This window comes from Carlito syrichta, unplaced genomic scaffold (genome assembly GCF_000164805.1).
Source record: "Carlito syrichta isolate Samal-C Ts95f unplaced genomic scaffold, Tarsius_syrichta-2.0.1 Scaffold302444, whole genome shotgun sequence".
Lineage (NCBI taxonomy): Eukaryota > Metazoa > Chordata > Mammalia > Primates > Tarsiidae > Carlito > Carlito syrichta.
Window position 1 is genome coordinate 59,256 of NW_007246540.1, and position 24,396 is coordinate 83,651.

At 53.1% G+C, this 24,396-nt stretch overlaps 1 protein-coding gene across 1 annotated transcript in view; it reads right to left on the bottom strand.

Moving 5' to 3' along the window:
• CACNA1C (calcium voltage-gated channel subunit alpha1 C) overlaps positions 1 to 24,396 on the bottom strand; it is a 636,553-nt gene that overhangs the window by 3,230 nt on the left and 608,927 nt on the right. The window contains exons 35-44 of the mRNA XM_021711663.1: positions 24,062 to 24,158; positions 21,038 to 21,140; positions 16,133 to 16,234; positions 12,645 to 12,772; positions 12,034 to 12,168; positions 9,877 to 10,229; positions 6,404 to 6,532; positions 3,432 to 3,538; positions 3,022 to 3,125; positions 2,812 to 2,867 (exon numbers count right to left, since the gene is read on the bottom strand). Of these exons, the coding sequence (XP_021567338.1) occupies positions 2,812 to 2,867; positions 3,022 to 3,125; positions 3,432 to 3,538; positions 6,404 to 6,532; positions 9,877 to 10,229; positions 12,034 to 12,168; positions 12,645 to 12,772; positions 16,133 to 16,234; positions 21,038 to 21,140; positions 24,062 to 24,158 (1,314 nt within the window). The remainder of the gene's footprint in view (positions 1 to 2,811; positions 2,868 to 3,021; positions 3,126 to 3,431; positions 3,539 to 6,403; positions 6,533 to 9,876; positions 10,230 to 12,033; positions 12,169 to 12,644; positions 12,773 to 16,132; positions 16,235 to 21,037; positions 21,141 to 24,061; positions 24,159 to 24,396) is intronic.

The following is a 24,396-nucleotide window of genomic DNA, read 5'->3' on the forward strand; positions in this document are numbered from 1 at the left end:
TACTGGGAGTGGCCGGCCCCGAGGAAGCCGGGCCTCTGCTTCTGAGCAACCACTCTGCACGCCGTTGTTTCCAGCTGCTTCCATCTGCCTGGAATTCCATCCTCGACACGCATCCCTATCACCCATCTGAACTGCATCTCACCAAGACCTGGCGTGAGCTTCCACCATCCCGAAACAGATTTCTGATCATCTGGGTCTGCTGGGGTCTCTTTCTCCTCTAACTTAAGAAAGCTGTGATTGAGCCGGGCTCGGTGGCTCAACCTGTAATCTCATGCCTTTGGGAGGCTGAGGTGAGTGGATTGCCTGAGCCCGCGGGTTCCAGACCCGCCTGGGCAGCGAGACCTCATCTCTACAATAAATCAAAAAATCAGCCGGGCGCAGTAGCATGCTCCTGTAGTTCCAGCTACTTGGAAGGCTGAGGCGGAAGGATCGCCGCAGCCCAGCAGGTCGAGGGTGCGGCAGTGAGACTCCAACTCAAAAAAAAAAAAAAGAAGAAAGCTGTGATTGAACGGAGTCAAGGTCATCTGCTTCTCAGCACTGGCCCTGTCACCTCTGGGCTGGGAATTCTTGTCTTGGTTTTCTTCTCAATAGAATAAAGTGAATGGGAGGCTTGGCTCAGTGGCTCAGCTAGTCATCCCAGCTCTATGCGAGGCTGAGGAGGGTGTATTGTCTGAGCCCGTGGGTTCGAGACCAGCCCAGGCAACTTGGCAAGACCACGTCTCTCCAATAAATCAAAAATTAGCCGGGCGTGGTAGCGCACACCTGTAGTTCCAGTTACTTGGAAGGCTGAGGCGGAAGGATTGCCGGAGTCCAGCAGGTCGATGCTGAGGTGGCTGTGAGTGTGCCACTGCACTCCAGCCTGGGTGTCAGAGTGAGACTCCAAAAAAAAAGGGGGGGGGATGCGGCGGCATCTGAAAACCAGAACATGCATGTCTTCTTTGCCTACCTTGAGGGGCTGGTTCAATAAAATAAGATCTGGAAGAAGTCTTGTGTCCATCAGAAGCAGCTGGACAAAACCAGGATTTGTTGTTTTAATCGTGACATTTATTTATTTATTATTTATTATTACTATTTTTTTTCCTGAGTCAGCATCTCACTCTGTTGCCCTGGCTAGAAGGCAGCGGCACCATCATGGCTCACCGCAGGATCATGTGATCCTCTTGCCTTGGCCTCCCAAAGTGATAGAATTACGGATGTGAGCCACGGAGCCCGACCAACTGTTATATTTAAAGGGACCATTAATGATGCCCTGCCAGCCTCTAGCTTCGGTTGTCTTTGAACCGCTGTTGAAATCCTACACTGTGTTGTCATTAAATGCTCTATATGCAATGTCCTCTGTCCCTTATGAACACCCTGAGGGCAAGGCCAAGCCAGCCTCTCCACTGCCTGTGATGATCTGCCCTGGCAGAAGCCCTGCAACCTGGGGTGGTCTGATGGGGCACGTTCCTGGCAGGAAAACACAGTTCTGAGAGGCAGGGATAGGGAAGATGGCTGCACAGGAGGGAGGGAGGGAGGAGGAAGGGCTGAAGCAGGGAACAAAATAAAAATTAGGCTCTTGCCCACCAGCATGACAAGAACAGATGGGGATATCTTTTAAAAGCGCATACAGTGGCCAGGCGTGGTGGCTCACGCCTGCAGTCCCAGTGCTTTGGGGGGCCGAGGCAGGAGGATTGCTTGAGCCCAAAGTTCAAGATCAGCCTGGGCAATACAGCGAGACCTCGTCTCTACGAAAAATTTTAAAAAATTAGCCGGGTGTGGTGGCGCGTGCCTGCAGTCCCAGTTACTCGGGAGCGGGAGGTGGAAGGATGGCCCAAGCCCAGGGGGTCGAGGCTGCCGTGAGTCATGAGCCTGGATGACAGAGTGAGACCCCGGCTCAAACAAACAAATAAAAAAAGATCATATGGTGTCTCCATATCTTGCCACCTCCTGGCCCTGGCTCACGGTAGTCTTGAGTCTGGGGCTCCTAGGACCCAGGGGATCAAAGGGGAGTGTAAGGCCATGCCACACAGGCTAAGCAAAACTGTCTTTCTTTGAGCTGAAGTGGTATCAACTCAGCGGGTCACACTGGTCCTCTTATGCTTACCATCAGCTTTGATGAGCCGTTGAATGCTTTTGGGTACAAAGAAATCATTTAAAGCATAGGTCCGTGTAAGGGAGCATATAATGAAAAAGGTATGAAGGTTGGGAAACCCTGGATCAGATCCCAGTTTCCCTGGATTTAATAGACTAGTCTTAGACCGCTCTAAGATATTAATGTTTGATCCCAGTGTCTTGGATTTCATGATCTCAGCTGGAGTCAGCCATGCTGAGAGATATTTCATCTATAAAATCTCCCTGGACTTGTTTTTCTTGGATGCCATTCTCTCTCTTTCTCTTGAGTCAGGGTCTCACTTTGTTGCTCAGGCTGGGGCCAGTGGCACAATCACAGCTCATTGCAGCCTCGACCTCCTGGGTTCAGGAGATCCTTCTGCCTCAGCCTCTTGAGGAGCCGGGACTATGGGTACACGCCACCACGCCCAGCTAATTTTTTATAGAGATGAGGTGTCGCTATGTTGTCCAGGCTTATTCCTTACTTTTGACCATGTGGCTGGCAGGTTCTTTGACCATTTCAATATGCTGGTGGATGGACATTTGTGTAGCTAAATTTTCAGGGACATTCAAACTCTAGGTACGACCACATCTGCCTGGAGTGCCCTGTTGCATAAGCCAGCGTCTGGGGGGTGAACATCTCTGGCTCCATAAGGGGGAAGCTCAGGCTTCCAACAGGATCATGGAAAGACATCCTGGGCACCGGTATCTCCCAGGTCTCACCCTGCGACACTGCAGACCTTGCTAAGGCTCTCACTACACAGGGGGAGTGGACAGCCCTACCAGGGAGGCCGTTGGGACCAGGTGAGGGAGAAGGTACCAGAGGTCCGAGACAGGGAAGACTGACTGATCTCTTAGGGTTCTGTCCCTTGTCCTGAGGACTGTCTAGCCTGCTAGGTGGTGGCCAGTGGCCTGCCCAAAAGTATGAGCTACCTGATGATGAACCAGGTGCAAGGGTAGGACTGTCTTCTGAGAGATGTCTCCTCCTTGATTCTTCTGCCGCTTCAGACACTCCAGGTGGAAGGAGGCCCTTCGACCTGCAAAGCCGGCCAGAGGACTAGGATCAGGGCAGAGAAAGAGGACACTGTCCCACAATGGCTCCCATGCTACTGGGGTGTGAAGAGTAGTGTCTGAAGCCCTGGACACTCCCCACGTCACCCTGCGCCCTGTCTCTGAGCCTGTGTCCAAGGCCCATTCCAGCAAACCCTGCCTTTGGAATTTTGTTTCATCACTTTGGAAATCTGCCCAACCCCCTGCATGGGGTCCATCATCCCTGAGTACCTGACCTGTGTCCTCTCGGGAGTGACCACCGGCCCCCTCTGGAGAGCCAGGTGTGTGCTTACCTAGTGAGGCTGAGCGGAGGAATCCCCTCTTCGGAGATTGCCGGATGTCCCTCTTGTCCTCGTCTGGGGGTGTCAGTTGCCGATTTTCATCATCCTGGTAGGAGAGTCTGGAACAGAGAACTCTTGGGGCTTGTTCCTGGAGGCTGACAAATGCCAGCCTGAGAAAACAGCTTGCTTTTTGCTTTAGTGAAGGGAACCCCTCCCCATCTTTTGCTTACATACAGTTTAAGGAGGAGGCAGCAGGAACTCACCACCCCAAGTATTCTGGGCTGGGTGCAGTGGCTCATTCCTATAATTCCAGAACTTTGGGAGGCTGAGCCAGGAGGATTGCTTGAGCCCAGGACTTTGAAACCAGCCTGGGCAACATAGCGAGACCTTGTCTCTACAACAAATCCAAAAATTACCAGGGCGTGGTGGTGCACGCCTGGAGTCCCAGCTACTCAGGAGGCTGGGGTAGGAGGATGACCTGAGCCCGGGAGGTTGAGGCTGTGGTGAGCTGAGATTGTGCCACTGCACTCCAGCCGGGCCACAGAGTGAGACCCCGACTCAAAAAGAAAAGAAAAGAAAAAGAAATTCTGCCTTGCCTCCTGGGATCGCAGGTGTCTTCTAGGCCTGCGGGTCAGGGGTTCTAGCTGCCAACCTGCAGCCTGTCTCCTAAGCTTGTATTTCCGATATGGGGTGATGGAGGGACTCGTGGGTCCAAGGTGCTGAGAAAGTTGAAACAATTCTAGGCCCACCAGGGTCTTTCAAGGAAAGGCCTCAGTTCCTGTGTTTGCGGGTGCTGGTGCTCAATTTGGCCTTGTCTACTCTCAACTGTAGCCCAGACTTGTCCCTCCCCCCCAGCTTCTTCCTGCCCAAGAACACATGAGCAATTGCCTACAACAGACACACGACCACTCAGTTGGCAAACAGCAGGGACCTTCAGGGACATCTAGGCAGTGGCTTCCAAGCCTTCTGATGGCGAAGAAATGTGATTTACATATTCCCATGATGCACCGATGTACCTAACTGAAGGGAATACCTCCATCTATACTTACGCACTGCATTCTGGCACATTCTGGTCTGCTTTAGTCTCTTCTCCCTGGCTTTAAAATGTCAGCTGCAGACCCACTCAGCTGACTGCCCAGCCCCTAGTGGGTCACCCTGCAGTCCAAGATGCACGGTGGCATTGCAACCCCATTGTGCAGATGGGGCCACTGGCTCTGTCCCCGGAGCTACCCCATACCTCTATCTCTGTGATCTTTGAATCCACTCCAGCTCCTGGCCCAGCACCCTGACCTTGAGTATTTGCAGCTGTGCCGGGAAGTTTGTTGGGTGCCAACCTCACAAATCCTAGGCCTCCAAGCCTTGTCTGCAGCTAGGTAAGCCCTTCCTATTGTATTTTCTTCATATGTAAATCCTCCTCACTCCTGCAGACCCAGCTTCTGTTTGATCTTGTGTGTGGGACCATTCAGGTCACCCTGTCCTTGACCTTAGCTGAACACATATACCCTTGAGGGTTTTTGCCGGTCTGTGGGCAACTAGAAACTCTTCATGTTATTTTCGTCTTCTGTGATCCTCTTCTCTTACTAGCTAGCTTGCAAAGTCTCCTTAAGTGTGAAGCTGGTGTATCCACGACACAGCGAGTGCCTGGTACACCGAGAATCAGAAAGAGCCAGAAATGGGTGAAAGCATCTGCTTTTCCTGACTTCTAGAATAGTTGGCCACGTAGTCATCTGCATTCTCTAAAATCAATTTAGAGAATATCTCTCAAGGAACTTCTGATATTTCTTTTGGTTTTATATTGACTATGTTTCATTGAGTCAGAAAAGAAGAAAGGTTTATCGCTTCCCCTAGCCCATTTTGCTGATGGGGACATGAAGGCGTGGGGAGGTTGACTGATTTATCAAGAATCACTGGTCTCGACTATTTCTACGTTTTTCCTTACTCACTAGATTCTTCTTTTTACACTAGGGGAAAAGGAGACGCTTTTGCTCCTCTTCCAAGCCAGTTCCCCGGCAGAAAGTTCCGGACCCAGGAGGCCACATGCTGTGCGGGCCTGGCTGCCACCTCTCCTGACACTCCCGGGGTTGGGGAGCCTGGTGCTCCCCTCCTGCCGCCTCCAGGCACACCTTTCCTTTCCTCAAGAGCCTAAAAGGCTAGTCCTTCCTCACCATAAAGTACTTCCAGGGAAGCTTCTAAAACAGCGTCTTAAACTGTTTTGAATGCAACCCACAGTCATAAAGTCATTTGACAAGGAGACTCCCTAGATACACGTATCTATTGGCCATTAAGCAAATGTTTCACGACACAGTCCTTACGTTTGTGCCATCTGATATGCTCTCATATTTTCTGTGGGGCTGTACTATGCTAGTCTTTTAAAATGTAGACAGAACTCACCACATGGAGGCCCCAACCTTCTTATCCATCTAGCTCTGCAGTTAAAGAACCTACTTCCAAAATTCCATCAAGGACAAAAAATTCAACCCTAGATTTGTCAATAGTGCCCTCTTCTGGGCAACTTTATGAAGCTTTTTGTGAAACATTTGCTTGTCAATATAAGTATGCACGCATTGAGTGTCACGAGGAAATATATTTGTGATGGCTGGTACAGCTTAAAAAAAAACCCCAAACAATGTTTAGAGGTTTTCCTGGTGAGGAAAAGCCAAGCTGAAAAGGAGATGTGTGTGTGTGTGTGTGTGTGTGTGTGAGAGAGAGAGAGAGAGAGAGAGAGAGAGAGAGAGAGAGAGAGAGCGAGAGGCTTCCCTTGCCCCTAATGAAGTGACAAATATTTTATAACATGTAACCTCCCCTCCGAGAGAGAGAGAGAGAGAGAGAGACACGCTTCCCTTGCCTCTAATGAAGTGACAGATATTTTATAACATGTAAACATGTAACCTCCCCTCCTCTGGGCGGGATTTCAGGCACCTGTCCCCGCCTCCCCTGACCCTTCCCCACACCCAGGCCAGCCGGCAGGGCGCGGCGGAGCTCACATCTCCGTGGAGAGCAGGCTGGGCTCGCTGCGGGACTCGGGGTCATCGCTGATCTTCACTTCATAAGTCTGGTCCCGAGACCCCTCCTCCTGACATCCCATGGCGGTCTGGCTCTCCCGGGAGAGGCACCTGCCGTGTCCGAGATGGAGAGACGAGTCAGGAACTGCTCGCCCTCTTCCCCTTCCCTCAGCAAGCAAGGCATCACACGCGCACACACACGCGCACACACAGGCGCACACATATGAAGACGCGATTGCTGTGGCCTCTTTCTCCTGCCATTGCTGATGAAGCCGTGGAGTCACAGAAGCATTCAGATTTGGGTGAGGGTTCTATGTGGGAGAAGAGAGGAAACCTCACAGACAGGGTCTGTGGGTCAGAGCACAAGGGAGTGAGCCTGAGTCCTTGCGGAGCCTGAGTCCGTACTGAGCCTGAATCCTCCCTGAGCTCCAGACACTCCCATGTCAGGATGTGCCTTGGGTTATAATGCTTTCCCTGTGGAGACAGGATCTTCTGCTCATCGGGCCATGTCCCCTTTAGCTCCCTGAACATAAGGGAGTGAGCCTGAGTTCTTGCAGAGCCTGAGTCCGTACTGAGCCTGAATCCCCCCTGAGCTCCAGACACTCCCATGTCAGGATATGCCTTGGGTTATAATGCTTTCCCTGTGGAGACAGGATCTTCTGCTCATCGGGCCATGTCCCCTTTAGCTCCCTGAACATAAGGGAATGAGCCTGAGTTCTTGCAGAGCCTGAGTCTGTACTGAGCCTGAATCCCACCTGAGCTCCAGACACTTCCACATCAGGATGTGCCGTGGGCTATAATGCTTTCCCTGCAGGAACAGGGTCTTCTGCTCATCGGGTCACGTCCCCGTTAGCTCCGGCTGAGTGTTCTTCCTTTTCCTAGCTGTGCTCACCACAGGGCCTCCCCCCGTCCTCCTTCCTATAGACCTTGCATGCTGGAGTCTTTTATCCTCAGACCCCAGAAGGCGTCAGGGAAGGGTCCCGGTTTATCTGCTCGGGGCTGAGTGCCAGCTCAGTGCCCGGCTTGGAGCGACTCAGGCAGGGCGGGGGCAGATGAGAGGCAGGCGCTCCGGGTGGAGCAGGGGAGGGGTATGGAGTGTGCATGGGCGAGGCTCGATGGGATGAGCTGGAGATGCAGAATGGCAGGAGGCAGGCAGCACCACTTCTCGGGGGACCGCTGGCCACAGGACATGCTGGCCCGCCCTCAGCACAAGCAAGGCTGGCGCCCGGGCCGCTGCCCTTGGCTTTCAGCCGAGGCCTGGAGACTGAACTTGGGCTTTGGGTTTCCTCTTCGCCTAGTTGAAGCTTAGCACCCTGAGGGCTGTCTTTACCCACTGCAATGGGAAGAGAAGGGACCAACACCCAGGGAGCACTTAGGCCTCGCTGGGCATTGTGCCAGGGGCCTCATGTGTGCTTTATTTCGTGGACAGACGCATTTGTGGGGTGAAGGGGAGCCTTCTGCCCCAGCTCCCCTCTAAAGATCCCTTTCCCCTTGTGTAATACGGAACAAAATTTCCTCTAAAAACGCCCTTAGAGGGAGGTGATTTAATTCACCCAAGGATACTAGTGACCGGCAGGAGGTGCCCTCATCAAGAAGAGGTTTTGGCTGGGTGTGGTGGCTCACGCCTGTAATCCCAGTGCTTTGGGAGGCCCAGAGGAGAGGATCCCTCATGGCCAGGAGTGCGAGACCAGCCTGGGTAACACAGCAATACCCCATTTCTACAAAAAAATACAGATAAGAAAAATTAGCCAGGCGTGGTGGCACCTGCCTGTAGTCCCAGATACCGGGGAAACTGAGGCAAAGATTGCCCGAGTCCAGGAGGTCCAGGCTGTGGTGAGCCGTGATCATGCCGCTGCACTCCAGCCTGGGCCACAGAGTGAGCCCTTGATTCAAAAATAGAGAGGTTTTGTAGGGTGAATGGGGAGAAAGTGGTGTTCGGACTGAGTTCTCAAGGGTCCTGGAAGGGGAGCGAGGTTGCCGAGGAGGGAGGGAGGCCACCAAGACACAGGCAGGATCGAGCCCTGAACGCTTGCTGCTCTCCTACGCAAAGCCAGCCTTTCAGATCAACACACGAGGTCCAGGTCGAGCACACTACCCTGCACACAGGAGGCACCAGCACCTGGCTCCTGAGTGGAGGACCCTCCAACTCCTGCCGCAGGGTGGCTAACCCCGCAGACCTTCCAGAGAGTAAGGCAGATGGGTGGGGTGGCCCATCTGACTTCCATCAGATGCGGTTAAACGCTGAGCCGTGTGGGCAGCCCCGGGGCCACCTGTCAACGGAGCCACGAAGGGACACAAAAGCCAGTGAGCGGTGTGCTGGCCCCTCGGAGGGATGCTTGTCTAGGGGTTTAGACAGAAGCTCGTGCTTCTCCATCCTTTTCTGAGCGGGAGGGTGGGAAGGGCAACCTGCTGAGGAACCTGGCAGGCTGGGGCCCTGCACCACCTGCTGAGAGCGACCACCCCCCTCTGGAAGAGCCGCACGGTTGAGGGAGATGTGTCACGACTCAGGTGTCTTCTCCCGGGAGACCTGCGGAGGCCCGGGCTGCAGTGCCTGGGCCCAAAGCAGGACGGGGGCCCCTTTCTGTCCCAGCGGGTCACAGCAGTGCATCCTCGAGCACCCGGGAGCACAGGATGGGAGAAAAGAGGGAGTCGGGGGTGGGAGGGGCCGTCAAGACCACCAGGAACCACCCTGTGCTGGGCAGAAGGGGCCAACGCTGCAGAGAGCACCCCTGTTCCAGAGCGCCCCTCCCGGGAGGGTGGTGAAGGGGTTGGAAAGAGGAGGGGCACCATTTCTGGGTCTGAGCCGAGAAAGGCAGAGGGAATGCTTGGGGAGCCAGAGCACAAACATCTCAGAGGATCACGTCCGTCACTTGGGAAAGACCAGAGAGGAGGGGGACTCTGTGGGAGGCCTCGCCCTGCAGGCCACCGACGGTCAGTGGGTGATGCTGGCCTATCCCAAGTGTGGCAATCGTGTTTTGTTTTGTTTTGTTTTTGAGTTGGAGTCTTACTCTGTCGCCCAGACTGGAGTGCAGTGGCCACTCCTGGCCACCACAGCCTTAAGTCGCTGGGCTCTGGCGATCCTTCCGCTTCAGCCTCCCAAGTAGCCAGAACTACAGGCGTGTGCTACCACACCCGGCTAATTTTTTTGATTTATTGTAGAGATGAGGTCTCGCTAAGTTGCCCAGTCGGGTCTCGAACCCACGGGCTCAGGCAACCCACTCACCTCAGCCTCCCAAAACGTGGGATTACAGGCTGAGCCACTGACCCCGGCTGGCAACCATGTTTAATCGGGGGCGGACTTAGGAAGCAGCCCAGCACCTGCCACCATCACCGGGGTCTGGAGCGGCGGGTTCCTGGAAGCTTGAGGGGCAGCCTGCCGGGGCCTCCTCGGCCTCCAGCAGGCGGGCTGCAGCGCGTGGCCCCGCGGTGGCCCTGGCACCCACCCTCCCGCTTACCTCTTGGAGCTGAGCCTCCACGCCGCCTCCTGCACCCGGATTGCCGGGGACAAGGGGGGCCCGTGGCCCTCCACGGTGCTGACCGTGCTGGGGTAGCCGGCGGGGCGGGGGAGGCGGCCCAGGGCCGTGTTGTTGGCGTTGTTGATGTTGGCGTTGGAGCCGGTGGACGAGTAGCTGCTGGGGGTGAAGGTGGAATCCACCAGCTTCTCGTGGGAGGGCGACTCGGTGTCGCCCTGGCTGTTGCCCGCCTTGTTGATGTGCAGCGGACGCTGCGTGGTGAAGGTCTGGGGGAAGCCGCTCCGGCCGTCGCTTTGGTAGTAGCTGACGTGGTTGCCGAACAGGCCACCGGCCCTCTGTAGGCAAGACGGGAGGGTGGGTGGAGGAGAAGCCCCCCCAGCTGCCGCTTCTCCAAGGGAGGAGCCTGCCTGGTAGCCAGGTCCGAGGGGCGTGGGGCACGGGATGGCAGGCCTCCGGAGACGGACAGCCGTGCCAAGGGCCTGTGGTGTCTGGGGAACCTAAGGCCTCACAGCTCTGGGGTAGGGGCGAACCCCGATGCCCCCAGGCCCCCCGTGTCCCTCTGCGGTGAACCCAGGGGGTTGGAGTCGGGCAGGGGACTGCTGCCGGTCCACGAGCTGCCCTGGAGGTTCCTAGTGGACCCCTCGAAGATTGGGGTCATGTTTCAAGGGCATGTCTAGGATGGAAATCCCTAACGGCACATGGCGAGGGCTGAGGGCTGGGAAGGGGACCAGAAGATTCTACCCAAACTTTGAAAAGTGAAATCCAGTGGGTTCACAGAGCTAGAAACGGGACTGGCCAAAGAGTTTTACAGATGAAGAATTTACTGCGTGATGGCCTCCTTTCCCCTAGAGATTTTTAGAGATTTAAAATCAGGATTTTAGCCGGGCTCGGTGGCTCAGCCTGTAATCCCGTGCCTTTGGGAGGCTGAGGTGAGTGGATTGCCTGGGCCTGTGGGTTCGAGACCCACCTGGGCAGCGAGACCTCATCTCTACAATAAATCAAAAAATCAGCCGGGCGTGGTAGCGCATGCCTGTAATTCCAGCTACTTGGAAGGCTGAGGCGGAAGGATCGCCGGAGCCCAGCAGGTCGAGGCTGCGGTGGCCGGGAGCGGCCACTGCACTCCAGTCTGGGTGACCGAGTGAGACTCCAACTCAAAAAAAATAAAAAATAAAAAAAATAAAAATAAAATCAGGATTTTCATCCATGTTTAAAAATCACGGGCAAGGCTGGCCTCCTCCTCGATATCAGAATGTCCCTGGGCTTTGGCGACCGAGCCTGTGGTTTCTGGGGTCTCCTCTGGTGGTGTTAACGTGGTGCCGTGTCCCTGAGGCCATTCAGTGATGCATGTTTCCCGGCGATGAGGATGAGGATGAAGATGAGAGGACCCCCCGCGGAGGGGTCTAGCCTACACCCTGCATGTTCTACAGCTGGGAGTCTGGGCAGGGGTGGGAGGGCAGATGAGAGCAGGGCCCTGTGTGATCATGGTCCTTCACTTCTCCCACGCTTTGGAAGCATTTTGCACTAACTACCCTCGGGGTGGGGCAAGAGTTGTGGCATTCCGGCCCAGCGTCTAGTTTTTTCCATCGCAAGGGATGGCCAGCCTCAGTCTCTAGGACTGCGGGGGGGTCTCCAAGACCTGGAAAACACAGCTTTGTCTCCACAGGGCCCACGCCACTCAGCTCCAGCCCTAGGCTGCCGTGTGGGAACACAAGTTTGCGAGTGTCAGGTCTCCTGGGCTTTCCAAGAGAAGTCAGAAGTCGATTTTTACTTGAAGGCGCCCGATTTTCAAATATTGGCGAGCAAAACAGGCCGGTAGATGAGATGTGCCCCGGGGCGACCACTTTGCGACTTCTCATGTCGTTTTTTCCCAGGAAATCTTTCCCTCAGGAAAACAGCTCCTTGCCCGCTTCTCTGAGAGCCAGTGACACTGTGAGTGACCCCGTCCCTGGAGCCCTGACTTGGGGTGCAGTCGGGTTTGGAAAAGGCAGAGGGAGGAAGGGACAGCCAAGCAGGAAAAGTCTGGAGCGGGCCTCGGGGCGCAGACCTTTCTCGCTGGCCGTCCTCCGCAGAGCCCAGCCCACCTCCCTGGCTCCAAGCAGAACCTTACAAAGGTAAAGAGTGCACCGTGGCACCACCCACCCTGAAGATGTCGTCTTCGGAGGCAGCGGACACAGCCTCCTTCATGGCCTTGTCCAGCTCCTCCTCGGCGGTGAGGTCTCCAGAGATGGCCCGTCGGATCTCGGGCCCAATGTCATGCAGTGTGCGCAAGCCAGCCTGCAAACCAGAGGGATGTGTGAGGACCGGGGTGCCCTTCCGCCAAGCTTCCCAGCCAGCCATTGCCCAGGGCCAAGGCCTGTCCCACCAGGGCCCTGGCATCCTCCACCCAGCCAGCCAACCCTCCGGAAGGTATGCCCTCGTGCAAACCAGGGTCCAGGCTTTCCCTGGGGCCCACCCAAGAAGGATGGAGGGAAACTAGGAGGGGCTACCAGGGCTCAGGGCTGCCTCAGCAGAGTGCATGTGAGCTCTGGGCGTCTGTGACAGCGGGCAGGGCTGTGGAGGGTAGTGGGGGATATGGCAGGAGGGAAAGGCACATCACTCCCTCCTCACAGCCACCTTCAGAAAGGCCTGGAGCTCTAGAAAAGGTTCCTTCTGAAGGGTCTTGGCCTCCAGTCTACTGGGGAGAGACTGGAGCCCTGGTCGGAGGTCGGAGGAAGGGGACCAGGACTTTCCTTGGGATGCGAGCCCCTCACCTGCAGGGACAGGGCATTCCTCTGTGAGGGCTTGCCCACGAGGCCCTGTTCTTTGCGCTTCTTAAACTTCCGGAAGTACTCTTGGATCAGGAACGTGGCGTAGAACTTGCCGACGGTGACCTCATCATCTGAGATGCACCGAGAGAGGAGAGTGAATCAGAGGCCAGCAGGGGAATTCAGCTGGATTTCATTCATTCCTTTTCAGCATCCACACTTTCTTTAATTTTTTTAAATCTAATTTTTTTTGAGAGGTAGTGCATTTCCATGGCTCAAAAAAAGAAACATGCATAAAAAGGTGTAGGGTGAAAAGTCTCTCTCCCTCTACATCCACTATCTGCCTGGTCACCACTTTCTCTTGCTCTCTCTTTTTTAATGCCAAGGCAGCCTATGGTCAAAATAGGCTCCCTCCCTTGCTTTCCTATCCCCACTTAACTGATATTGATAACTCTTATTTGATTCCAATGCTCCAAACCTCCATATCAATTGACCAGTCCCCTAAGGGCACATGCCAAAGAGTTCTGCTTAGATAGTGAAGAAAGGGATTAGTGGAAAGTGTGTCCCTCCTGTTCAAGTTTGAGTTATTCTTTCTTTCTTTTTTTTTTTTGAGTCGGAGTCTCACTCTATTGCCCAGACTGGAGTGCAGTGGCACACTCACAGCTACCACAGCCTCCACCCACTGGGCTCAAGGGATCCTTCCACTTCAGCTTTCCAAGGAGCTGGAACTACAGGCATGCGCCACCAGGCCTGGCTAATTTTTCTTGATTTATTGTAGAGATGAGGTCTCGCCAAGTTGCCCAGGCTGGTCTGAAACCCTTGGTCTCAGGCAATCCTCTCGCCTTGGCCTCCCAAAGTGCTGGAATTACAGGCGTGAGCCACTGCACCCGACTGAGTTTTTCTTGCAAACCAGATTTGTCTTTCAAAAAAAAATCAGCCGGGCTCGGTGGCTCAGCCTGTAATCCTGCACCTTTGGGAGGCTGAGGTGAGCGGATTGCCTGAACCCGCAGGTTCGAGACCCACCTGGGCAGCGAGACCTCATCTCTACAATAAAAAAAATCAGGCGGGCGTGGTAGCGCATGCCTGTAATTCCGGCTACTTGGAAGGCTGAGGCAGAAGGATCCCCGGAGCCCGGCAGGTCGAGGCTGCGGTGGCCGGGAGCGGCCACTGCACTCCAGTCTGGGTGACAGAGTGAGACTCCAACTCAAAAAAAAAAAAAATCATACTGGTTTTTTTTGTATCTAGTGTCTTGTCTGTGTCCCTGCAGGGCTGGGCACCCAAGATGACACATGACATAATCAGTCTCTGTTTTGGGAGTGAACCAGAGAAGGGAGAAGCCATAAGTTCCCAGGGGCACATTTCACGCTGAGCATGGGACCCCTTTTTCCCCTGTCTTTGTGTACTTTGTGAAGGAGATTCAGTGGCCCAGGAGACAGCTGGGGGTTAGATCTCAGGGGTCGTGATGGTTTTCCTGGTTCCAGCTGTCTCTCGAGAATAGCCAGATCCACAGCCTTCCCTCCAGCAAGGGCCCTGTTTCCATGTGGAAGGGAAAACCCCCGGGACCCTTGTCCAGAGTAGTCAGGGAGGACAAACTTGGAGTTCTAAGCTCCCCCGGATATGGGTTCGAATCCAGAATCTGCTGTACTCTCCTGGTAATCTTGGATCAGCAACTGAGCTTCTAAGAACTTTAGTTCCTTGAGCAAACTTCATAGAAATGCTGTGAGGATTAAATTAGATAATGTCTATAAAACATCAGATGACACTGGGCCTATTTAGGAGATTTTTCACTGAGCCTAAGACCTGCTTTCCTTTCGGGAAGTGGTTCTCAATGGGGTGGTGATACTGCCTCCGAAGAAGTGCTGGGATGTTTTTTAGTCGACAGGGTGATTTGGGGGTGCTACTGGCATTAAGTGGCCCATTAAAGCACAGGTGTGCTTTGCCCAACAAATCACAGCTTTGCACTTTCACGGCTTTCAAGCGTCATGCCACACAGTCATGCCGGGACACCTGCTTATGAGGATCTGCACTAAGGGCCTCATCACATGTGAACACATTTTTTGCGTGGTTTTGGTACACCCAGAATCTTCCAAGAATACAACCACTGTGGAAAGTGACAGAAGAGTATACTTTGTATTGTTTGAACTTGACCAAGAGGGGTTCACATTTTAGAAAACTGTATCCCTCATGGTAATGCTTTTCATGGTATTCAAGTCACCTACCGTAACTGTCCCATGGTGGTCACTCTAGGTATGAGTATGTGTGTAGATATACACACTTATTTATTTACTCAGCCCTTATTTCAAAATGTCAAATACAAAGTGTTGGCAATATTCGACTTCTTTTAAACACAGACTAATTTATTACAAGTGGGTGCATGTTAATTATAACTCCTTGTATATCAAAAACATTTGCTTTTAATATATTTTACATTAGAGTTAATGCATTATATTAATGTTTTGGAAATTGTATGTGCAGGAAGGTTATATTATTTATGATTTTCATTCAGGATTATAGCAAGGACGGTAGAAACTATTTGTTCTAAGAAGAGGTTTGGGACTTGATAGAGTTGAGAAACACTGCTCTAGGAAAAAAAGAAATAATTTCAACCAAGTGAGGAAGAATCTTAGTTGATTCTTCTCCCATGGCCTTAGGGTAATCCTACAGCGCTCAGGTTTTCGGGAAAATCTATAGTCTGTGGCGTTTCCTTGGAAATTCTGCCAAGCCTCCAAGCATCAAGGGACTTTCCTGTCTTTTTGTGTAAAATGCAGGTTTGCACCAGATTTCCAACCTGGCAGCCTGGGTCCGAGCATCACACCCCAGTCCCTTCTAGCCAATAGGGCCTTTGAGCCCCATGGGAAGGGTCTGGAGAGAGCCTCCAGCAAGCCTCAATCTCCTGGGTTCAGGAGATCCTTCCTCCTCCACCTCCTGAGTAGCTGATGCTACAGTGCACATGACCACACCCGGCTAACTTTTTGGATTTTTTTGTAGAGAGAAGTGTCACTATGTTGTCTAGGCTGATCTCGAATGCCTGGGCTCAGGCAATCCTCCTGCCTTGGCCTCCCACAGTGCTGGGATGATCGACATGGGCCACCACGCCTGGCCACGTGTGTCCGCATTTCTTTTTTTTTGAGTTGGAGTCTCACTCGGTCACCCAGACTGGAGGGCAGGGGCCGCTCCCGGCCACCGCAGCCTCGACCTGCTGGGCTCCGGCGATCCTTCCACCTCAGCCTTCCAGGTAGCTGGAACTACAGGCGCGCGCTACCACGCCCGGCTGATTTTTGATTTATTGTAGAGATGAGGTCTCGCCAAGTTGCCCAGGTGGGCCTCGAACCCGCCGGGCTCGGTGGCTCAGCCTGTAATCCCAGCGCTTTGGGAGGCTGAGGTGAGTGGATTGTCCGCATTTTTAAAGGTGCCACCGCTGGAGGAGAGACAGACAGAGGGACCACGCGGCGCTGGGCAAGGGGAGGAGGTGGGGCCACCCTGGAAGCACTTACCACCTGCAGGGGGCACCACCTGGTCCAACAGCTTCATGCTTGTCCGCTTCCAGATCTTCTTGATGATTGCCCGCAACTCTTCGTTTGCTTGTTCTAAATTCCCTGAAGGGAGGGGTGCACAAGGCTGAGGATGATCCTTGGAGGGCCCTCTGAGGGCGAGGGCCCCTCTGGGTGGCATGGGAAACCACTGGTGGCCGCATCCTCCCCACACAGCCCTGACTCGCCCGTCCGTGTCTTTCTCTCCGCTTGGCTTCATGGCTCCTCCATCTTCCCATTTTCCACCTCCTTCCTCTTCCCCGTTCTCTCCACCTTCCTTTCTGCCCCCTTCCTTCCCACCCGCCCGCCCAGGTATGGCTCAGGGCCTGCAGGGGTCCCTCTGCCTGACACTCCCCGCTGCAGGGAGAGTAGCTGAACACAGAGGATCAGAGGGAGGAACGATCTCTCTCACACAGGGGTACGTCTGTGTCAAGGGCGGTTCTGCCTTCCCAGTGTCCCGTGGGGAGGAGATGGCAAAACCTAACTGTGCAAGCCGAAATCAGGAGACGCTGGGTTCTGTGGTTTGGGATTTTCTCCAGGTCTACTTTCTGTGCTGGTGAAACAGGCCTACTTAGACACTTGTCCCAGGTAGCCTCTGGGAGCCTGGCCTTAGAGCAGTGAAGAGGGAGAACTGAGACTGGCCGCCGTCAGAGAGGATGTGGCAGGCAGGATTCTAAGATGGTCCCCAAGATATCCGCCCCCATGCCTCACCCCCCACCCCGGACTGTGAATAGGCTGAATTTTTACTGCGGTGATTGGTTCTGTTGTATGGTGCCTATGACCTTAAGATGGGGAGGTTATCTAGGCGGCCTGACCCAAGCATGCGAGCCTTTTAAAAGCAGAATTCTCTCCAGCTGGAAGCAGAGGAGGGGGTGAACGAGGTGGGCTTTGTCTGGCTCGGAAGAAAGCAAATGCCCGTGTGAGCTGAGCTCGAGGGGTGTGGTCCCTGGTCCACAGCTAGCAGGGAATGAGGGCCACAGACTCCCAATGGCAACAGATGGATTCCACCCGCAGCTGAATGAGCTTGGAGGTGCAGAATTCTCCAGAGTCTCCAGATGAGATCACAGAGCCTGGTCAGTATCCTGAATTTGGTCTTGTGGGACCCCGAGCAGAGAACCCTGCTACGCTATGACTGAACTTTCTGTTTTTTATTTTAATTTTTTCGAGTCGGGGTCTCACTCTGTCGCCTAGGCTAGAGTGCAGTGACACCATCACGGCTCACCACAGCCTCGACTTCCTGGGCTCAGGTGATCCTTCCGCCTCAGCCTCTCTCCAGTAGCGGGGACTACACGCGTGTGTCACCATGCCTGGTTAAATATTCGCTTTTCTGTAGAGACAAGGTCTTGCTATGTTGCCTAGGCTGGTCTCCAACTCCTCCAAAGTGCTAGGGTTTGAGGCGTGTGCCCCCATGCCCAGCCTCATGGCCAGACTTCTGACCTTCAGAACTGTGAGTTAGCAACTGGATATTGTTTTAAACAGAAAGTTTGTGTTAATTTGCTATGCAGCAACAGGAAACCAAACACAAGATGTTTACTGCCATTGCATAGAGGGGGCAGTATGGAATAGTGGCTGAGCGCTCTGATGTCAGATGGCCTGAGTTCAAATCCACCTCCGAGGTCACATGGAGAGCCAACAGGGGTGGATGCAACGGAGAGAGTGACGGACTCCTGAGTTCCTCGTCTGCACTTCAGATTCAAACAGAAATGGAGGCAGGAGACACCGCCTGAGCTCTCCAGAACAGAGGCTGTGGACTCCCCTCATGGGAAAGCTACATACTGGCTTCTGACACAGATAATGATGGGTCCTAATGAAGACAGTGTTCAAATAGACTTCCGTTCTGGGTTGAATAATGCTCCCCCCATTCATATCTACCTGGAGCCTCCAGATGTGACCTTAGTGGGACAAAGAGTCTACACAGGTGGAATTAGTTAAGACGAGGGCTTACTGGATTGGATGGGCCCTAAATTCAATATGGCGGGCATCCTTATGAGAAGAGGAGAAGACACACAGGGAGGGAGGCTGTGTGAAGACGAAGGCAGAGATGGAGTGACGCAGCCACGAGTCAATGCCCACCAAGCACCGCCAGCAACCTCCAGGAGCTGGAGACAGGAGAGGAACAGACTGGCCCTCCGAGTCTGGCTACATACTCCAGAAGGAGCCAGCCCCGTTGACACTGTAATCTTGGACCTCTGGTTTCCTGACCTGGGAGAGAATAACTTCATCTTGTTCTGGCCCACCCGTTGCTGATCATTTATTATGGCAGACCTAGGAAACAGAGTCATCTTCCGAAAGGACGTTCCCTATTTTTATCAGGCCTTAGTTTATTCTCATAATGGTCTATGTAACAGTGGATCTCCACTGACAATCAGCTCATATCAGCTAAGTATCTTATTTTATTTATTTATTTGGGTTAGGGTCTTACTCTGTTGCCCAGCTTGCTTGCCTGCCTGCCTTCCTTCCTTTTATTTGGGTCAGGGTCTCACGTTGTGGCCCAGCATAATTTATTTACTTATTTGGATCGGGGTCTCACTCTGTTGCCCAGTTTTGTTTATTCATTTGGGTGGAGGTCTCATGCTGTTGCCCAGTCTGGAGTGCAGTAGCATGGTCAGGGCTCATTGCAGCCTCCACCTTCTCGGCTCGGATGATCTTTCCGCCTCATCTTCCCAAGTAGCTGGAACTATAGACACATGCCACTACGCCCACTAATTTTGTGGTAGAGGCGCTATGTTGCCAAGCTGGTCTCCTGGGCTTGAGCAGTCCTCTCCTCTCGGTCTCCCAAAGTGCTGGGATTACAGGCTGAGCCACCGAGCCCGGTCGACCTATTTTATTTTTTAAAGATTGGCTCATGGGTTCGACACGTATCTTTCTGGATTAGTTCTTGTTTCCCTTCATTTCAGATGTTTCTACTACTCTGGAAGGGTCCAACTGAGGGATGGCACTGCTTTGGGTTATTCGGTGAACTCCCTTCCCAGATGTCATCACCTTTCTTTAGTCTACAAATGAAGCAGCAGAAGTAGAGACAGAGTAAACGGCTTGAGCTTGTGTTATTGGCGAGAGCAAGACTCAGACTCAAGCTTCCAGCTCCCTGGGCAGGTCTCCTTCTGCTGTTCGGGAGGAAAACACCAACTGGTAGCCTTAGCTCTAAGATGGAGATGTAGGCAGGGGAAAGAAAACATCCTGCTGGTCTCATCTGTGTTTTCTGTAATTACTGTTCCGATGGGGTTGAATCATCTATGCAGCTGTTTTCTTTTTTTTCCCTTGAGTTGGAGTCTCACTCCTTCGCCCAGTCTGGAGTGCAGTGGCATGCTCACAGACACCCCAGCGTCGACCTTCTGGGCTCCAGTAATCCTTCCGCCTCAGCCTTCCAAGTAGTCAGAACTACAGACACATGCTACCACGCTCGGCTATTTTTAATTTTATTGTGGAGATGAGGTCCCGCCAAGTTGCCCAGGCTGGTCTCGAACCCATGAGCTCAGATGATCCGCTCTCCTCGGCCTCCCAAAGTGCTGGGATTATAAGCTGAGCCACCGAGCCCGGCCTGCAGTTGGTTTTAAATGCAGGGGCCCCATTCTCAAGATTTAGATCCAGGAGATCCAGGCAGGTGCTTGGAACTCAGTATTTTCTGTTTGTTGTTTTTTGAGTCGTGGCCTTACCATGTCGTTCAGGCTGGAGTGTAGTGGCACAGTCGTGGCTCATTGAAGCCTGGACCTCCTGGGCTCAGGTGATCCTTCTGACTCAACCTCCAGAGTAACTAGGACTACAGGTGTGCACCACCATGCCCAGCTAATTTTTTTGACTTTTTGTAGAGACGAGGTCTTGCTATGTTGCCCAGGCTGGACTCGAACTCCTGGGCTCAAGTAGTCCTCCTGCCTTGGGCTCCCAGAGTACTGGAATCGCAGGCATGAGCCACAGTGCCCAGTCAGGATTCAGTGTTTTAAATGAGCAGCATCAGCTGACCCTGAGACAGGCGGCCTCAAGAACACTGTAATAGGCTGGACGCTCCTGGAGCAAAATGGCGTCTTCTCAGGTCCATTTTACATAGCCTTTCCACAGCGTGGTTCAGAAACACTTGTCAGTGACAAGGACAGCAGAGTATCTTAGATCAGGCTGCTGCTACAGAGGACGCCTCTTGCAATCTAGAAGTTCCCTCCAGATGGCTGCAGCCCAGATAACTGGTGCAGCACAGGTGAGATCTGAACCCTCACCTGTTGGCCGACTGAGCACCTTGTGCCCACACCTCGTATCACACAGCCTGCACCTTTGTATGCAATGACCTCCGCCATGGCCACTGCTTGTCACTGTGTCCCCCTCCTAACACATGTCTTCCCAGCACGGGCTCTTTTAATTAATTACTTATTATTCTTTGATTTTTTTTTTTTGGTAGAGACGGGAGTCTTGCTATGTTGCCGAGGCCAGTCTCGAACTCTTGGGCTCAAAGAATCCTCCCGCCTCAGTCTCCCACAGTGCTGGGATTACAGGCATGCGGCACCGTGCCTGGCTAGGTCCTTTTAATTTAAAATAGAGTTGAACATTTGGGAGACCCAGCTGTAGCCAGTATAAGTCCATTTATGGGACTTGGTCGGGCTTCAGGTTATACCCATCGCCTCCTGATTTTTGAACTGTACCCTATGACCTCAAGATATCGTCTAGAATCATTCTTAGGGTTTGATGGAAGGCTAGAGATCAAATTAAATAAGCCAGAGGAATGAGGTCATTCAAGAAGCAAAAAAAGTCATGAGCAGGCCAGGCCTCTGTGGAATTCCAGATTGTGTATCATCCGTGATGATACACAATCCCTGAGACAGGATGGTCCCCTGAACAAGTTGCAGGCCGCTGAGTGGCTTTCCCAGTGCCCACGGGTGCCCTTACCTTCTGTTTTGATCCTCAGAGCCGTCCTGACCAGGGCAAACAGGGTGGCATTGAACATGACTGTCCCGTCACTGTTCAGAGGCATGTTCATGGAGACCAGGCGCTGCAGAGGAAGAGGGGATGGGCAAAGCTGGTGAATACAACAGACAGTTCTCAAAGGACCTGAGGCAGGCGGACGCTGTGGGGAGACTCGAAACTTGCATGGGTGCTGTTGGGATCGGGTGGAGTGTGAAATGGGTCACTGGGATGCACTGAAACCTTTCCTGGGGATAACCTCAGCCTTGACACACATGTCCTCATTAGACCCTCCCTTCCCCAAAAGGAGATGCTCACCCAGCCTCACACCCTGCTCCTGTGTCTGCGCAGGTAAGCAGATATACTCACCACTGGCAGCAAAAAACAGCCACACGCCAGCATTTGCTGGGAGCCCACCTCCCAGCTGCTGGGCAGCAGCCATCCCAAACTTGGATAAGAGAAGGAATGACCGGGGGTTTGCTTGCAGGAGATGCAGTATGTCCTCTTTTCATATATATAATATATATAATGTGTATGTGTGTGTGTATTTGAGTCGAGTCTCACTCTGTTGTGCAGAGTGAGTGCACAATCATAGCTCACTGCAGCTTTGACCTCCTGGGCTCCAGCCCAGGCGATCCTTCCACCCCAGCCTCCTGAGTAGCTTGGACTACAGGCATGCACCACCATGTCCGGCTAATTTTAAAATTTTTTTGTAGAGACAAGGTCTCACTAAGTTGACCAGGCTGTTCTCAAACTCCTGGGCTCAAGTCATCCTCCCACCTCAGCTTCCCAAAGTACTGAGATTATAGGCCTGAGCCAGATGGTAACTTAAGGGTCCTTCCAGCTCTAAGCTCTCAGACTTTATAAAGGAACATGACTGAACAGAACTCGCACTGGGACATGAATGCCTCATGTCCCACTGAGCCTTGAGACCAGTCCTGAATAAAGGACTCATTCAGCTCATCAGGCTGCATCCTCCAGGCATCCTGGAGACTTCCCGGCCTAGGGTGGGCAGGTTAGGAGTCCTTTTCCTGGGTCAGAGGTCCATTAGACAGTCCATGCATTGGCTTCGGGGATCTGTGAGCCCTAAAATTACTAAAACACTCAGTGGGAGAGGGGGCATGACTTCTTTTTCCACAGTGAAAAAGATATTTTCTGCATGGAGCCGAAGCAGAAGCTTGCTGACACCGGGTAGGAGTGTATCGCCCTCTTTTCTCCTTCCCAGTCCTAAGATGGGCTCCCTTTGCACTGTGCTTTGGTGTGGAGCCAGCTGCACATGCCAGGGTCATGATGACAACACGCGGATGGAGCCCATCATGGTGTCCGCGCCAAGGACGGGGTCAAGGGTGCTGTGCCTCAGCTCACATGGTGTCCTGTTCATCTCAGTGTCAAGAAGGGTCACACACTTCCTGAGTGGCTGAGTCTTTCTGAACTTTGAGGACAGTGCGAACTGTATAGTGGCCCAGGCTGCAGCCTACCTAGCTGGAGGTTGCCACAGATGCATTTCAACGCCTCCAGGCTGGACTCCTCCCCTACCATAATGCTTTTACCTTGCATTTAATTTGTGCTTCTTTTTTTCTTCTATTTTTTTGTATACCCTTGGAAATCTCCTCAAATCTGTTTTGGAGTAAAGTGGAGGCACAAAATGAGAAAAAAAATGGAGTAAGTCAGGGCACAGGTAGAAAGTCCTGTGTCCCTTCCACTCTCCATTTCCCACGGGCTGAGTATCCACAGAGCCTGATCTTTTCGCCATTTGTATCTCTTCCTCTCTACGGAAGTTCTCTGGTTTCATTTCCTCCAACTCTTTGTCAGCTCAACACTGTGAGTCAAGAAAGGCAGGGGTGGGAGTTGAAAGAAGAGGGGGCCGGACTCGGTGGCTCAGCCTGTAATCCCAGCCCTTTGGGAGGCCGAGGCGAGTGGATTGCCTGAATCCGCAGGTTCGAGACCAGCCTGGGCGACTTGGTGAGACCTCGTTTCTACAATAAATCAAAAAATTAGCTGTGCGCAGTAGCGCGTGCCTGTGGTTCCAGCTACTTGGAAGGTTGAGGTGGAAGGATGGCTGGAGTCCAGCAGGTCGAGGCTACGGTGGCCGTGAGTGTGCCACTGCACTCCAGCCTGGGCAACAGAGTGAGACTCCGACTCAAAAAAAAAAAAAAGAAAGAAAGAAGGGGAAGGGCGTGGAATGACACTCTTTTTTGGGTCATGGACTCACTAAGGAAGCTCATAAAAGTGACATACCCCCTCTCCCACCGAGTGTTTTAGTAATTTGGCTTACAATTTTAGGGCTCACAGATCCCCGAAGCCAATGCACGGACTGTCTAATGAACCTCTGACCCCAGGAGAAGGACTCCTAACCTGCCCACCCTAGGCCGGGAAGTCTCCAGGATGCCTGGAGGATGCAGCCTGATGAGCCGAATGAGTCCTTTATTCGGGACTGGACAGACACAAGGCTCAGTGGGACGCGAGGCATTCATGTCCCAAGGCGAGTTCTGTTCACTCGTGTTACTTTATAGAGCTTGAGAGCTTAGAGCTGGAAGGACCCTTAAGTTATCATCTGGCTCAGGCTCGTTTCTGTTTTTTTAAGTTGGGGTCTCACTCTGTCATACAGGCTGGAGTGCAGTGGCACAAGAACACTGCTCACCACAGCCTGGATCTCCTGGGCTCAGACCGTTCTCCTGCCTCAGCCTCCCAAGCAGCTGGGACCAAAGGTGCTCATCACCATGCCCAGTTATTTTTTTGATTTTTTTTTGGTAGAAATGGGACTCTCACTATGTTGCCCAGGCTGGTCTTGAACACCTGGGCTCAAGCACTCCTCCTGCCTCAGTCTCCCAGAGCGCTGGGATTACAGATGTGAGCCACTGTGCCCAGGTAGGCTCGTTTCTTTAGGTTTATAAAATATTGTCTTCATTCCCTTCAAGGATCGGTGGCCCGACCAAAGTCACAAGACAAACGGGCATCTCGCCTCCCATATTTTCTCTCTTTCTCCCATGAACCCAGGTCATCTCTTACTTTGCAAGCCACGCGGTGAGGGCACAGCTTCCCGAAACCCAGGGGGGGCTGAATCCGGCGGAGGAGGGTCACCACATCCAGGTGTTTGATACGGCCCCTAGGACAGGAAGGAGGGGAGGGAAAGGGCCGTCAGAGGGCCACGGTCTCTGCCAGCAGCCTAGGACTCGTGCCTGAAGGGTGGAACATCCACAGTGTGGCCCTATTGATCAAACTCAGCGCAGAGTTGCTGAATTGTGTGGTACATCCCCAAACCCAATAGACACATGTTTAGATTTTTTTTTTTTTTTTTTGAGTTGGAGTCTCACTCTGTCGCCCAGACTGAAGTGCAGTGGCCG